The sequence below is a fragment of the Aythya ferina genome (assembly GCF_964211825.1).
Source record: "Aythya ferina genome assembly, chromosome: 6".
NCBI lineage: Eukaryota > Metazoa > Chordata > Aves > Anseriformes > Anatidae > Aythya > Aythya ferina.
Window position 1 is genome coordinate 17,890,115 of NC_140303.1, and position 15,053 is coordinate 17,905,167.

Sequence of the window (15,053 nt, forward strand, 5' to 3'; positions counted from 1 at the left end):
CTTCTTGTGTTAAAGAAAAATGGAGAACAAGTATAAGAAAACAGAAGTGCATGTCTGCAAAATCAAAGAATGTTTTTAATAAAAATAGATTTAATTATAATTTACTTGTTGAATTTGTTTGATATATTTAAAACATTAAAATAATAATGGTGAAGCTCCTTGGTTGTGCTTCAACAAACCTTAGAGTGCTAACACTGTTAATTGTATTACTGTTGCTGTTTTGGTTCTGCTTCAGTATCCAATTAGTTTGACTATTTCTGAAAATTGAATAGTTTTAAATTCAGAGTAATTATGATTTTGCATGCCCATACTTGCATAAACTTGTTGAATTATACCTCTTTTCTTCTGTGACCTGCAAAATCAGTATCAGATCCTAAATTAAAATGTTGTTGTTCTGAGAAATGGGGAAACTGAAGAAATGGGCAATGTTAATTGCCCGTTGGCCATCAGTTTATGTAAAAGAATTTATGCTTGCATTTTAAATAGAAATATTGACAACAGTTTTTTGTTTGTTTGTTTGTTTTGTTTTGTTTTGTTTTTTACAGGCGCTTGATGCACTTGAAGGTATTGAGAATTACTTTAGAATCCTTAATTCGGAAGGCTTAAGTCTGCCTATCTTGGCAATGAAGTACGAGGAATTAAAGGAAGAAATTAAAAGCTGCACAGCAAGTACTTTGCAAAAAGGGCAAACTTTAGTTAATAAAGCAGATTCTCACAGGTATTCCCTCTATTTTTCATATTTGTTGTGTTTCTCCATATCTACTTGTAGCTTTACTACTGTACTAGTTAACTAAGTGTGGTTCTAAAAGACCATTTCAGCCATGCTTACCTTTCATATCTCACTGCTGGCATTTATACAAACCTGTCTATTTAACAAAAATGTTTAGGAACACTACATTCTACTTTCAAGAGTGGTGTCAAATAGGGCATGGTTCAGAAATGGTGGTTTAGTTAACACTTCAGGAAAAAAAATGTAAAAGAAAATGTAAACAGCTGCAAACTCTTCCTGCAGCCCTTTTAGACCTTTTTTTCTGCTTCTAAAGATATATATATATCTTTATATATATTATATAAATATATATATAATATTTTTATGATGCAAGCAGACATTTATATATATATATATATATGTAAATATATATATATAAGTCCTGTTGTAAGAAAACAAACATAATATGACTTTTCAATGTTGCCTTGCTGTCATTAGACCTCATGTGGAACACTTTACATGCCTAGGTATGGGCAATAGGTAAGGATTACAATCATGGAATAATTTATATTGTCAAGGAACTTTGGAGATCATTTAGTGCAATTTCTTGTTTAAAACGTTCAACTTAGATCAGGTTACTCTGGGCCAGAGTTTGAATATCTCCAAGGACAGACTTCACAGCCTCTTGGGCATCCTGTTTTAGTGCTTATGCCTTTTCCTTATGAAAAGTGTTTTCCTTTTATCTAGCCAAAATTTTCCTTGCTGTAATTTGTGAGCATTGCTTCTTGACCTTTTGCTGTACACCTGTGAAAAGACTCTGATCCTGCCTTTTGTGTAACCCCACTTCCTCATAGATAATGGAAGACAACATTTAGATCACCTCTCTACCTTCTTGTCTTTACACAGTTTTGTCAGCTTGCCAATGTACATCATGTGCTCCAACCCTCAACCATCTTGGTGGCCTCTGTTGAATTCAGCTCAGTTCTACTCCAGGTTGTCTATGTCTTTCTTGTACTGTGGGGACTCAAACTGGCCTCCAGATGCAGCTTCTTAAGCCCTTAATGGAAGGGAGTGACCTGCTGGCTAGGCTCTCCCCAATGCTAGTTTTCAATGCCACAATGATCCTGACTCAGAGTCAGTTTTTTGTACACGAAGACAAGGTTTCTTTTTTTTTGTTGTTTCTTTTTTTTTTCTTTTTTTCTTTTTTTTCTTTTTTCTTTTTTTTTTTCTTTTTTTCCCAATCCATAGCTTTTGGAGATATCCCAAATATTTCCAGCCAACTCATAAGCCTTCATTGCTTTATGGCTGAAGCAATGAGTTCTGTCTGCAAATGTGCTAAAGTGTTTATATTGCAGAACAATAATTTCCCCCAGAAACATTCATGTTTTGAAAGAGGGAAAACAGAGGCCTTTGTCCTTGTCATGTATAAACTAGTATGCTGTCCATTAATACTGGCCAGTACTTAGCTCAGTGATTAACCCAATGGGACAACAAGATTTGTATGAACGGTTAAGGCCAAAGGAGGAAGATTTGTACAGGAAACAGGACTCCTATGAAGACTAAATCCTGATACTGTTCTGTTCCCTTTATTGTACAGTTCACTGATAGCCTTAACTGCCTTCACAAACTTCCCTTTTCCTACTTCCCTGGGACTGGAAATCCTGACAAATATTGGCAGGTGCCATTTGAAGGCAGAGAAATGGGTGAATCTGAAAAAATTATTTTATTCACTGTAATTACTTTTACAAAAAAAGAAAACAAAACACTGTTATTCCATAGGACAGATGTTTATAGTAGCTGGACTGTGTTTAAGGATGGTGCATTGACTTCAGTGGCATAATTGTAAAGCCAAATCACAGTATAAATGAAGACATAAGATTTTATTTCTGTATTATTTTCAAATCTTCTTAAAGCACATTACAACCCTATGCTAAAGTTGGAATTAGATGATCTTCAACGTCCCTTGCAACTCAAACCATTCTATGATTCTGAAAGAATCGAGTAAGCTAAAACACTGAAAATATTCACATTGCAAGAGGAACGGAAAAGGACAGAATTCTTCCTGATATTAAATGTTATAAATTACAAGACAAGCAGTTGTTTTGTCATCTTTTCTTCTGTTAAAATATCATCCTTAAAAAAAATGTTGACTTAGAATGTATGAGACATTCGTTGTCTACCTAATGTAATGACACTGAAATACTTGAAAGTCCAAAGAAAACATTCTTTTTTAAAGTAGAAAAAGACATCCGCCAGCTCTTTCGGGTGCTGAAAGAGCTGGCGGATGTCATCGCGGAACCTCTTTCAATTATTTTTCAACGATCCTGGGAATTTGGAGAGGTCCCGGTAGACTGGAAGCTGGCAAATGTTGTGCCAATTTTCAAGAAGGGTCAGAAAGAAGACCCTAGCAATTACAGGCCTGTCAGTCTCATGTCAGTGCCTGGTAAAATCATGGAGAAGTTGGTTCTCGAACTTATTGAGGCGCACCTGGGGGACAAAGCAGTCATTGGTCCCAGCCAGCATGGGTTTGTGAAGGGTAGGTCCTGCCTAACTAACCTGATTTCCTTTTATGATAAGATCACCCGTATGGTGGACCAAGGGACACCAGCTGATGTGATTTTTTTGGACTTCAGCAAGGCTTTTGACACGGTTTCCCATAGGATCCTACTGGACAAAATGTCCACCATACAGCTAAATAAAAACATCATACGATGGGTGAGCAATTGGCTAACGGGCAGGGCCCAAAGGGTTATGGTAAATGGGGCTGCGTCAGGCTGGCGGGCGGTCACCAGTGGGGTCCCTCAAAGCTCCATTTTAGGGCCGGTACTTTTCAATATTTTTATAAACAATCTGGATGTAGGAATAGAGGGTATTTTGAGCAAGTTTGCTGATGACACCAAACTTGGAGGAGTTGTGGACTCAAATGAGGGCGTAAAGGCCTTACAGAGGGATCTGGACAGGTTGGAGAGCTGGGCGATCACCAACCGCATGAAGTTCAATAAGAGCAAGTGCCGGGTCCTGCACCTGGGACGGGGAAACCCTGGCTGCATGTACAGACTGGGCGATGAGACGCTGGAGAGCAGCCTAGAAGAGAGGGATCTGGGGGTCGTGGTAGACAGCAAGTTGAATATGAGCCAGCAATGTGCCCTGGCAGCCAGGAGGGCCAATCGTATCCTGGGGTGCATCAAGCACGGCATCGCTAGTAGGTCAAGGGAGGTGATTGTCCCGCTCTACTCTGCGCTGGTGCGGCCTCACCTCGAGTACTGTGTGCAGTTCTGGGCACCACAGTATAAAAAGGACATGAAACTGTTGGAAAGTGTCCAGAGGAGGGCTACGAAGATGGTGAAAGGCCTTGAGGGGAAGACGTACGAGGAACGGCTGAGGTCACTGGGCCTGTTCAGCCTGGAGAAGAGGAGGCTGAGGGGAGACCTCATCACAGTCTACAACTTCCTCGTAAGGGGGTGTCAAGAGGCAGGAGACCTTTTCTCCATTAACACTAGTGACAGGACCCGCAGGAACGGGGTTAAGCTGAGGCAGGGGAAATTTAGGCTGGACGTCAGGAGGGGGTTCTTCACAGAGAGGGTGGTTGCACACTGGAACAGGCTCCCCAGGGAAGTGGTCACTGCACCGAGCCTGTCTGAATTTAAGAAGAGATTGGACTGTGAACTTAGGCACATGGTCTGAACTGTTGGGTAGACCTGTGCGGTGTCAAAGAGTTGGACTTGATGATCCTTAAGGGTCCCTTCCAACTCAGGATATTCTATGATTCTATGATTCTATGAAATTATGTTGTATAATTTTGCTCTTTTTACGGCCATTCTGCTTGTGGTCTCAGTCTTTAGATCAACTAAGGTCGTCGGTACTATTTGTAAAATTAAATATTTCTCAGTGGATATGGATATACGACAAGTGAATTTAATTTACGCAACTGGCAATAAATGATTTTTTTTGAAATGTCATATCTGAGTGCTACTTGTCAGTTTTGTTGGCATTCAGGTTAATATTTTTCTTGATTACTTTTTTTGTAAGTGTCACAGCTTAAAGTTCTTGTGAAATTACTTACAAAAATAATCATAAATGTTGTTTTGTTTTTTAAGTCATTAAAAGCCTGATTGCTGAGCAAAACTGAGAAATGCTAATAGTTGCACTTTTCCATTTTAGCTCTTGGGTAACAGGAATTCAGAAAATCATAGAGTATGTTCAAAAAAAAGTGGATCAATTACTCAGGCAGTGTCCAGATTATAAAGAACTTACTTTGAAGAAACAACAATGGAGTACCTCACTTGAAGATCATCTAAATATGGTACATTGTAACATGCCTTCTTGTTAATATGTTAGCAATGCACTGCATATCCATAGTTTAACTATGTGAATATTAAGCTTAACTCAAATAACACAAATTACAAATAACACTGGTTTGTTAGAGAGCACACAGTTTTAGTTAGAATGCTGAATGCTATCAGAACCAGTGAACCTAAAACTGTTCTGAGAAATGTTTCCATGAGAACATTTTACCAACCATCTTTTAATAAAGCAATGCTTTGCTTAGATAATGAGCTATTATGTAAGTTATTCTTTTGGAAATTAAGTGAATAATTAGTATTGTGACCTGCATATAGGTTTGCTATACTGTTTCTGTCTTCTGTTTCATTGTGCTGCAGATAAAAGTAGAATTATGGCAAAATTGAGGGTTAATAAGCACGGTGGCTGAACTGCAGTAAATTTTTCAGTTAGCCTGAAGAAAAGTGGATTCTCTTCACTAAAATAATTCCTTTAATTCAATAAGATATGCTTTAAGGAAATCACAGCTTTTCTAAAGTGTTTGAATGTTCTGTAATACTGAGGACTTTTTAATAATTTGTCAGAGATGAAGTAGACCCATGACTCCTAATTAAGGTTCCATATGTGAATTAAAAACAAATTAAAAAACTTATAATCTTTTAACAAAGTTCATACTAAGGAAATCCCAGAGTGTAGAAAAAAAAAAAAAAAAAAAGTACTCAAATTTGATGACTGAATAATTAAGAATGTAATCTGATATTTCATATTTGTATGATGTTTATAATGAACTACTTTGAATCAAATGGGAAGGCAATTTGCAATACATTGGTCCCATAGCACATTTTCAACAGAAGAGGCATTAATAATATTAGAATACAATGCAAATATTGTTGAGTTTGGTTGAAAGTATATTTGCTGATAGCTCCTCTTGGTTTTGTAGCAATGATGTCACTAGCATACCATCATTCTTAAGCTAAAGCTACAATAATGAAGGTAATTTTTACTCAAAAGGTAGACCCTAATATTTACATGGTTTCATTCTGCACAGTTTGTTCTAATAACTTTATTCCCAGTCTTCCATTAGACAACATTTTGGAGATTTAAGTCATAATACATGATCTTTCATTACAAGGAACAGTGCTCATTGTTATATTCCTACCAAGCAAAGCATTTCTAATCTTCTGCTAATACAAAGTATCCCAAAGAACATGGTGCTAAATTCAGCTGCCCTGAGATTTACTTCATGTCACATCTTACAGTGACAATGAAGTGGAATTGTGTATGTGTATTGAAAAATGAAAATAGGTCTTCTATCTTGGCAGAGAAGCCTTAAATGAACTTTCTGAAAAAAAGATTGTGTAGTCTTTTCATAGAATGGAGCATCACGAAAGTACTTATGCCATTATTAACATACCTAGATATTAATACAGCTGTGCCTTATTGAAATAACAAGCATGGAGTACTTAGCATAAAGGAAAAGCACTTCAGCAAAATGAGAGCAGACAGGAGTTTTTTCTTCAGTTTCTGACTGTACCTGTTAAATGTGCAATAGTAGAAATTTATTCTTTGGTCTTCTCATTTCTTAATTTCTCTGATTATAAAAAGTACATATTTTAAACAGTGACAGCCAAGTGTTACTTCCTTTTTTTTTTCTCTGCAAAATGATTTATTATACTGTCTACTCGTTTAAACTAACTACATAAATAATGCTTTCAAATAAAGGTATCACGATCGATTAAAAAAATCACCCTGAAGCTTGCAGTTGCTTTGGAGATTGATTCCTGTTTGTCTGAGTCAGAAAGAATTTTGAACGAACACCTGGAACTGGCTAGTCAAATAAAGGTAAAACAAACAAACAAACAAAAAAAACACAATAATGTTAATTAGTCTTAAAGACAAATGCATACTGTACGTACTTCTAAGTAGGGTGAGGGACTGAACGTTTTCTTGTATATTCTTGGAAAGCAAATAGGTCTATAGTTCTGTTTAAAAACACAGATAACGTTGCAAGTGAGTCCTTGGCCATGTTGTCTCTTCATCTCGTGTTATTTGTTTCTGCTTCAAGACTCTAATGTTTATAGGATCCAAGTGTCACTACCTCAAGATCCTAGAGTCAGCACTTGAAAGGACAACTCCAGATGTATATTCCTGCTCCCTCCTGAGGCACAAAATTTAAATATCGTGTATATAGAGGCACAGTAAACTATTCCTTTGTCTTGTGGTTGTTATGCCAAATAAAGGAGATGAATAAGGAAAAAAAAAGGGGGGGGGGGGGTGGATTTTCCTCCTGAAAAAGTAGTTGCCAGGTAGAAGAACAGCAAAGAGGGCTGTAAAGCTACCATCTGATGTATCCATTGGTCATGTAGGGAATGCAGGCACTACATGAAAGCACTGCAGTACTCAGCTCTGTACAAAGATAAGGTTGTTTTCAGGTCACATCTAGGGCCTTTCCAGTTCCTCTAGCAATGCTGTAGTATCTAGAAGTGGGTTAAAGCCACTCCACTTTTCATTCCCTCTGTGCTCTTGACAAAATTGCTTTTGTTGTGGTTAAGCTGAACAGCATTGCGGTATGTATTTTAGCTGTATCCTATATTTTAGGAGCTCTTAAAAAACACATTACTCCTATGGAGGTGTCTTTTGTTTCAGGGAACTTTGCAGTAGATCAGCAAGAGCCCATTTTTGTAGCACATGACGGTATAATAGTTTTTACTGTCTTTGTCAAATTGTTATTTGGAGGTAAGTCTAGGGTATTATCTCTTTTGCAATGTACTATCTGCCTTGACAGCAGTAACCTGTCACCTACCTATTCCTTCTATGGATTGTGATATGCTAGAGTTTGTGCACTTGGCTGAGTGACAGAAACAGATATGCTAAGTGGTTTGAGTTAAATATATAGAAGTAGATAAGCAAATCATTATAGATATGCAGTGATTCTTATTATCAAGAGGTGAGACACCATTGTCAAAGGATCTTACAAGACAGTGTCTTACAATTTATGAGGTAATAATTCTGTAAAAATCTATTTTAAATAGGTATTGAATATCTTGGTTTCCAAAGTGATTTCCTGTTTCCCAGTTTTCTCATGTTTGACTGAAACCTGTTTACTTTGGCCTAAGCTGGATGTCATTCTTTCTTTATGTTCTTCATATGCAGTTGAGAACAAATGTTTTCTAGAAGTTCTCTTTTGGTGTACGATTTCAAGGTAATGTTCAATAAGGGAAAATGTACATGTGCTTTATGTATGGTTAGGTTAGTATGATGCAATGGAAAAAGTTGCAAGTAAAATGAAGCCTTCATTCCTTGAATGAAGCTATGAGTTAAAACAAAACAGCTGAAAACACTAATCCCAGCTGAACCGTGGAAAATATTAGTAACTCCCAGTGTATCTGCATGACCACATACTGTGACTTTCTTCCGGGTTTGAGCAGTTGATGCTGTAACAGATATGACCTACTTTTTGATCTCAATCTGATTTCAACAGGTTTGCCCCATGCAAGAAAATGTAGCTTGGCAGGTAAGGACTAATCTGGAGCAAGGAAACAATTATTGATTCAACAGTGAAATCAGGGGTGGAAGTCAATTAATAAACCAAAGGGCTACAGGGACAGACCTTGAAACAATTACAGCAGTAGACTTCTGAAGACCCAGAGGCACACTCTAGAGTGTGATTAGAGAAAGGAAAAAAAAAAAAAAAAAGGTATGAGAAACATCTAAGGGGCATTTAGCTGTAAGGAATCAGTTCAGACGATTGGGCTGTACCATTTATTCAAGGTAGCATATCAATTCTGGATGGCTGTGTTCCCATATTCTTGCACTGTGAAGTGGTTTACTTGATCTGAATATGGAGATTCCTATTTTTTGTCCATTTAAAATGGCTATTTTGATAACTAAATGGATAGTTTTTAGGTTTAAAATGTTACAGGAAAGAAATGGTGTATTTCAGCACACAATGGACGTTATGAGCTCTTCAACTAAGTAATTGAATTATACAGAATAAAGTAATACTACTGAGAATTACAAATGTGTTATCAATATTCACAAGTTCATTGTGGTCATTATACATTTTGTTCTGTGTTTATGCCCTGAAAGGAAGCTTCACATGAACTGGAAGCAGCTAATGAAATCATCAAAGACATGGAAGAGTTTGAACCCAAGCAAATGGCAGCTTTTTCTAGCAAAACTGACTTTCTGAATGAAGAACTGAAAAAAATTGAAAGAAATATTAATTCAAAACTGGAAATCCTAACAACTTATGTGAACTTTTTAAAGTCAGCAGTGGAGGTACAGATTTTTTACTTATTCTCTGACTAAGCAGTGCAAAAATCTTAGAAGGGAAAACATGTTTTAATTTAGCTAAGACAAGTATCCTGTATACCATGAGATCCTCTATGAGAAGTATGCCTTGGAAGCTCCAAAAGTCTTGGTAAGCTTCTTTCTGCATTAAAGGAGAGCTGTTCCATCAGGGCAAACAGCCCTGATCATTGAACTTGCATCACCATAATGATTAGCCTACGTACAGATTTTCTACTGATCTATATCACCATCATAGGAAGTAATATCACTGGATTTTTGCTTTTCTCTTGTGTGTGTGTTCTCTCTTGTTCTCTCATTCTACATATAATAAAAATGCTTACATGTATGTACTCTGGCTTATAAATTTACCGGTTTTGTTTCATATATTTAAAAAAATATTTATCATAACATATTTATGCAATATGTTGATATGGATATTTATCACAGTCTTGCACTTCCACTGAAGGGCTGATTTTTCTGAATGGACTTAAAAATGAAATACAAAGTAGTTCTAGCTGAGATCATAATCCATTAATACCATTAAAATTTTATCTGTGCTAATGATGCCCAGCGAAATTATTTTTCATTTTGATGTAATGTTTGTTTTAATATTTTACAGCACTGTTGTTGTTCTTTTATATCTACAAATAAATTGATGATGGAATGGAACCTATCAGATAAAATTAGGCATAAGATTTATTTGGTACCTTGAGTTTAAAAAAAGTCAAAAAAAATTGGATCACATCTACTTCTGATTCTTGCTAATACCATTTACTTGATATTAAACAGATCTGTGAAAATAATTGCATGGGTATCATGTTATATAATATTTATGTAATGATATGTGACAAATTGAATGAATTACTGTTCTCTGCTTGCCATCTACTGGTATACAGGTTATTTGAAACATTGTTTAGTGTTTGTATAGGTCTTAGGGAGGAAGATAGATTTAAAAACCTGTAAAAGATTCAGTATAACATTAATTTTACTTTCAATTTTATAATGTCTATGTACCTTCTGATTATAGCTATTGATTTTTTTTGTTAATGTTTATTTTATATCTTTCATAGGTGAATGACCATATTCAAAATCTGAAGGATTTTTTTCAAGCAGAACCACTACAAACAAGCAGAGAGGTTGAAAATAAAAGTGCAATAGAGTCAGCTAATACCAAGTGGCAGAAGACTATAAAGATGATTTTTTCCACTGAAAATTTGGGTCACAATTTCCTTAATTTAGCAAATATGGTGAGATTTTTATTTTTTTTTTCATGGAGTTATCACTTTTCTCAAGGAACATAGTGAAATGATGACAGACAGCTGTATTGGTTCTGCCACCCTTCATCAAAGAACTTGTCTAAGGCAAAGTATTTGTTCTTTGTTTCAGTAAGGAGGGTAGGGAGTTGAGAAGATAAAATGACTGTGATGTTTCTATGGAATCACAGTTAAAACAGAATAATTCTGTAAATTTTGCATTCCTAGTTCATGAGAAATTTTTCAGAATGAGAAACTTAATATCCATACTTTCACAGTATGGAGTTGTGTAAAAAAAAAAAAAAAAAAAAAAAAAAACACTTTGATTTGAAAATGTCAAAATGTTTACAAAATCAAAGTGAGGTAAAGTTTTAACCTGAAATAAGGTGATCAAATATTTTATACCACCATTTATACACAAGTATGTATAATATGTGGCATGACTTTGCAGGTAGAACTAGAACTTACCTCCCAAAGTTCTGACGTATAAATTTCTCTTGCTCTGCACAGAATTGTTAGCTGTATCATGGTATTATTCACTGTTCTTTTGCATTTATGAAGTGCACTTTGCAGGCTTGGTACTTACAGAAGGGGCAAAAATGTGGAGATGTAGACAAGGAAGCCAAGTTATAAGTCTGAATAAGCCAATCCTATGGAGTTTAGGCAACTAAGGTTATACAGCTAGCAATGCTATTTGTTTTGATGCTGAAAACCTGAAATTTCACTGAAATCAGAGCCTGCAAATTTTTTGTAATGGAAATTTGCCTTTTGTTAGTATTAGCTGCACTGTACAAAATCGGTATAGATAAATGACCCCTGTGTAGAAATTCTGCAGCAAATCGTCAAATGCATGGGTTAATTGAGCATCCTATCCTGGTTGATGTGTAGGAAAGCTCATATTAAAAGTGTAAAAATCAAAGGAAGAATTCTGGAGGTTTTCATCAAGAAAATCTGCTGTGTGCCTTTTCCCTAGCAGGAGAGAATTGGCTTCTTGTTTTCTGTGTAAATTAGCATAATCTGATAAACTGTAATGAGTATTTGATGTTTGCCTGTGATGAGGTTTAATCCTAATTCTGTGGCTGATGGTTTGTGACTTCTCCAGTACCTGTCCTTAAAGGGAGTAATTCTGCTATATATTTGTAAGATATGAAAGTGTGAGTGCTAATGGCATTATAACTACTTCATTGCCAATCAAGATTTTTTTTATTTTAATCCTTAATAAGTGACCCTATACATGCACATAAATATAATCCAAGGACATATCAATTTTGCTCATATTGGAAAGAAGCATATATGTAAGTGCAGGATTTGGTTTATTTTACTTCCACTGAGAGTTATTTTTTACCAATGCAGTGTATGAAGTTCTAAGAAAATGGACGCTAGAGCTGCTTCCTTATAGATAATCTTTTCTGGTGTTGTTACATTCTTTCTTGGGCTCAGCTGGATTGCCTGGGCATCCTTATCTAATTTTCCAACACCTCTTCATGATTGATTGGTTGAGATTTGCATACAATCATTCCCTAAACCATGCCTCCTGAACTGATTTCAGTTAATGTGGATAGCTTAGATACACAGCTGTTATTTCTGTTTTCATTGGAGAGATTAGAGAGCAATTACAACGAGCTGAGAGGGTGAGAAGGGGGAGATGGTCATGATAACATACAGGAGCAAGTAAGATGAGCTGGAAAAACCTACTCAGGGAAGGTATTCAGGCAGTTAGTGTGGGCTAAAGTGTGTGCTGTCACAACTGGATACAGGCAGGCATAGATAGTGTAAAGTCAAGCTGAATATGTCTCAATGTGTCACTTAAAATCTAAATGTGTATTCGGATGTTTTCTCTCTAGGGACCTGGAAGTGTGTTACCACCACAGAAAATACTGCTACTCTCTTCTCATGATACTCTTAGGTTGTAGATTTAAGTGTCTGGAAGGATACATATCATACAAGTAATCTACAAACACTTTTCTTAAAAGAGAAACTCTGAAATGAGAAAAGCAGAAAGGACATTACTAGATTTCCTGCAGTGTTTCTGATATATGCTGTGCTAAAAAGAGGAAAACTCACCAATATTCAAATGCTGAACACATTATCTCTCCCATGCTCCAGTGCTGCTTTGGTTATCAGCACAGAGTGGTCTGTTCTTCATACCCTTCACTTTCCAGCTGCTACTCCCCAGAAGTAGGTTTTTGGGTAGTTCTGTCTATTCAGAAATTATTTAAAGACACCTGGAGTATCAGAAATTTTCAATGAAAGTATTCTAGAATAATTGCTTTTTATTAAGTTTTGTTGGGACTTTAATGATTTTTTTATTGTATTTTTTTGTTTAATTCAAATGTGGGAAAATGTGTGTTTATTTATTTGCCAGGCAAATGAGAGCTTAATATTGAAAGCAGAAAATACTGTACAAGTAACGGAAGATACCATTATTAATCTGAGTAAAGGAAAGAAAGAGCTGACCGATCTTTGGGCAGTCTGGAATTTTAAAATTAATCAAGTAAAACCTATCAAGCAACAGTGCTTGATATTTGAAGAACAACTAACTAAGGTAAGTAAAAAAGCAAGAAAACAACTGCGACAAGCGTTTCTAGATTGTTACTGGTTTGTCTGTGACTCTCATCAACTGTTATAGGTATCATTTAAGAAAGAGAAATCATCAGTAAGATAATTCTCCATAGTCTATTCCACCACTCAGTCATTGAAGCACGAACAGTTTTTGATTTTTTTTTGCCCTTATTCAAATACATACAAGTAGTCAGTTTTCTGTACTATAGCAAAAGTGCTTTTTTATATGTTTTTCCTTTTTTTTTGTAGCAACATCTTGTTCTAATTTAAGTTACCAAATTAATTTGTGTCCTATTAGTTACTAAAGTCAAGTCCAACAACCTCCGTGGCAGATGTACAGTGTGCAGTGTTCCTTAAAAACAATGCTAGCTGTGTTAGTAGCAGAACCAGAGGCTTATGGGCACTGTTTCCAGTGTGACTTAACACTAAATCACCACCACATCATCTGTTTTCACAAAGAATGCACTGTGTGCATGGGTCCTCCCATCTCAGTGTGTGAATCATTTTTGTATACTATCAAGATCTCTTGTCACCCTTTTCAAAGTCACAGGGTTTGAGACAGAGGTTTATAGCTGGGGGGGAAAAAAAAAAGACTACATTAAAAATACAACAATCAACTTCAGAATATCCTCCTCATTATCCCCCCCCCCCCCCCCTTCCTTTTCCTCCTAAACTGTTTTAAGGAAAATTACTGACAGCTTTTATATCTGGCTTGGGAAAGGTTCTTGTTACAAATTTAGATTTGGGTTTAACTATTTTTTTTTATTTACTAAAGAAATACTGAAATGTCTGGTTATCTTTTAGACTACTCATGGGCTAAAGATTCTTCAAGAGGCTCTTAGGCTTATGTCAACAATTGATCTTGGAAGTGAACTTTGTATTGCCTTAGAACTGCAAAAGCTTAACCAAATGAAACCACAGTTTCAGGTGAGAAGCTGGAATAGTGGAGTGTATGGTGGATCAAAACTTTTTTTTTTTTTTTTTTATCTTGAGTAAATAATAACTGACATTGCTTTTAGACAGTGCCTGGGGTCTGTTCTACACTGTATATTGATTTTCCAGAAGGGAGGTTTTGTCTGTGTTGGTGAGATACGGGAGAAGATGTTTTACCTTCAGCATCCACAGAATATCTTGTGGAATGCTAGCTGTGTATTGAAGTGACGCACAGGCATTGAGGTGGGGAGAGTACAAGGAGATCATCAGCTTTACTCTTTGGAGTCAGAGGTGGTCAGAGGCTGAGGTATATCATACTGAGTATCCTGCATCCTCTGAATACTGTTACTGAGTTTTAGCAAGTAGGACAGTCTCTTGTTCCCCTAAGCATCAGAGCTTGACGCTATTGTTTTGATTAAGGACTGTTTCTGGGTAATAGTTGATAATTCAACCTAGCAAAAGAGTAAAGAATATGGAGAGTGTTTTAAAGAGGCATTTATTTTTCCCTAAGATAATTTACTTTTCATAGGTTGTTTTATTTCATAAAATGTAAGGAAAATCATGCAAACATATTTCTGTAATTTCTGCTCCTTTTTGCTAGCAACTGAATGCTGAAATTGAGTACATGATAAAAGTATTAGAATCGCCAAGTCAGAAAGGATTTCCTGTGAAAGAGAATTCTGAGAGAATGAGTGAGCTTATTCATCTATATCAAATGGTAAAGAACACGATGACAGAATACGATGAAATTTTCAACAAAACAGTTAAATTCCATCATGTTAAAAAAGAAGTGAGTATAATCTTTTAAAATTCATCTTCCTTTTGTAGCCAGCCTCTTTTTTTTATATTGGTGTCTGTCATCTGTCCTTTTTCACCCAAATAAACAAAATTCCCCTGCCTGGTGATCAGAAATTTTGGATCTAAAACTGCATGAAATTTGGAGAATTTAAAACAAAGATCTGAAATTTAATTACTCAAAATTTAGGTTAACAAGTTATGGATATGAAAGGAATAGTAAGCTT

At 35.9% G+C, this 15,053-nt stretch overlaps 1 protein-coding gene across 1 annotated transcript in view; it reads left to right on the forward strand.

The window, feature by feature from the left end:
* CCDC141 (coiled-coil domain containing 141) overlaps positions 1 to 15,053 on the forward strand; it is an 82,197-nt gene that overhangs the window by 33,245 nt on the left and 33,899 nt on the right. Inside the window, 8 exon segments of the mRNA XM_084523712.1 lie at positions 546 to 718; positions 4,871 to 5,012; positions 6,713 to 6,832; positions 9,080 to 9,271; positions 10,354 to 10,530; positions 12,902 to 13,081; positions 13,903 to 14,025; positions 14,633 to 14,821. Of these exon segments, the coding sequence (XP_084379838.1) occupies positions 546 to 718; positions 4,871 to 5,012; positions 6,713 to 6,832; positions 9,080 to 9,271; positions 10,354 to 10,530; positions 12,902 to 13,081; positions 13,903 to 14,025; positions 14,633 to 14,821 (1,296 nt within the window).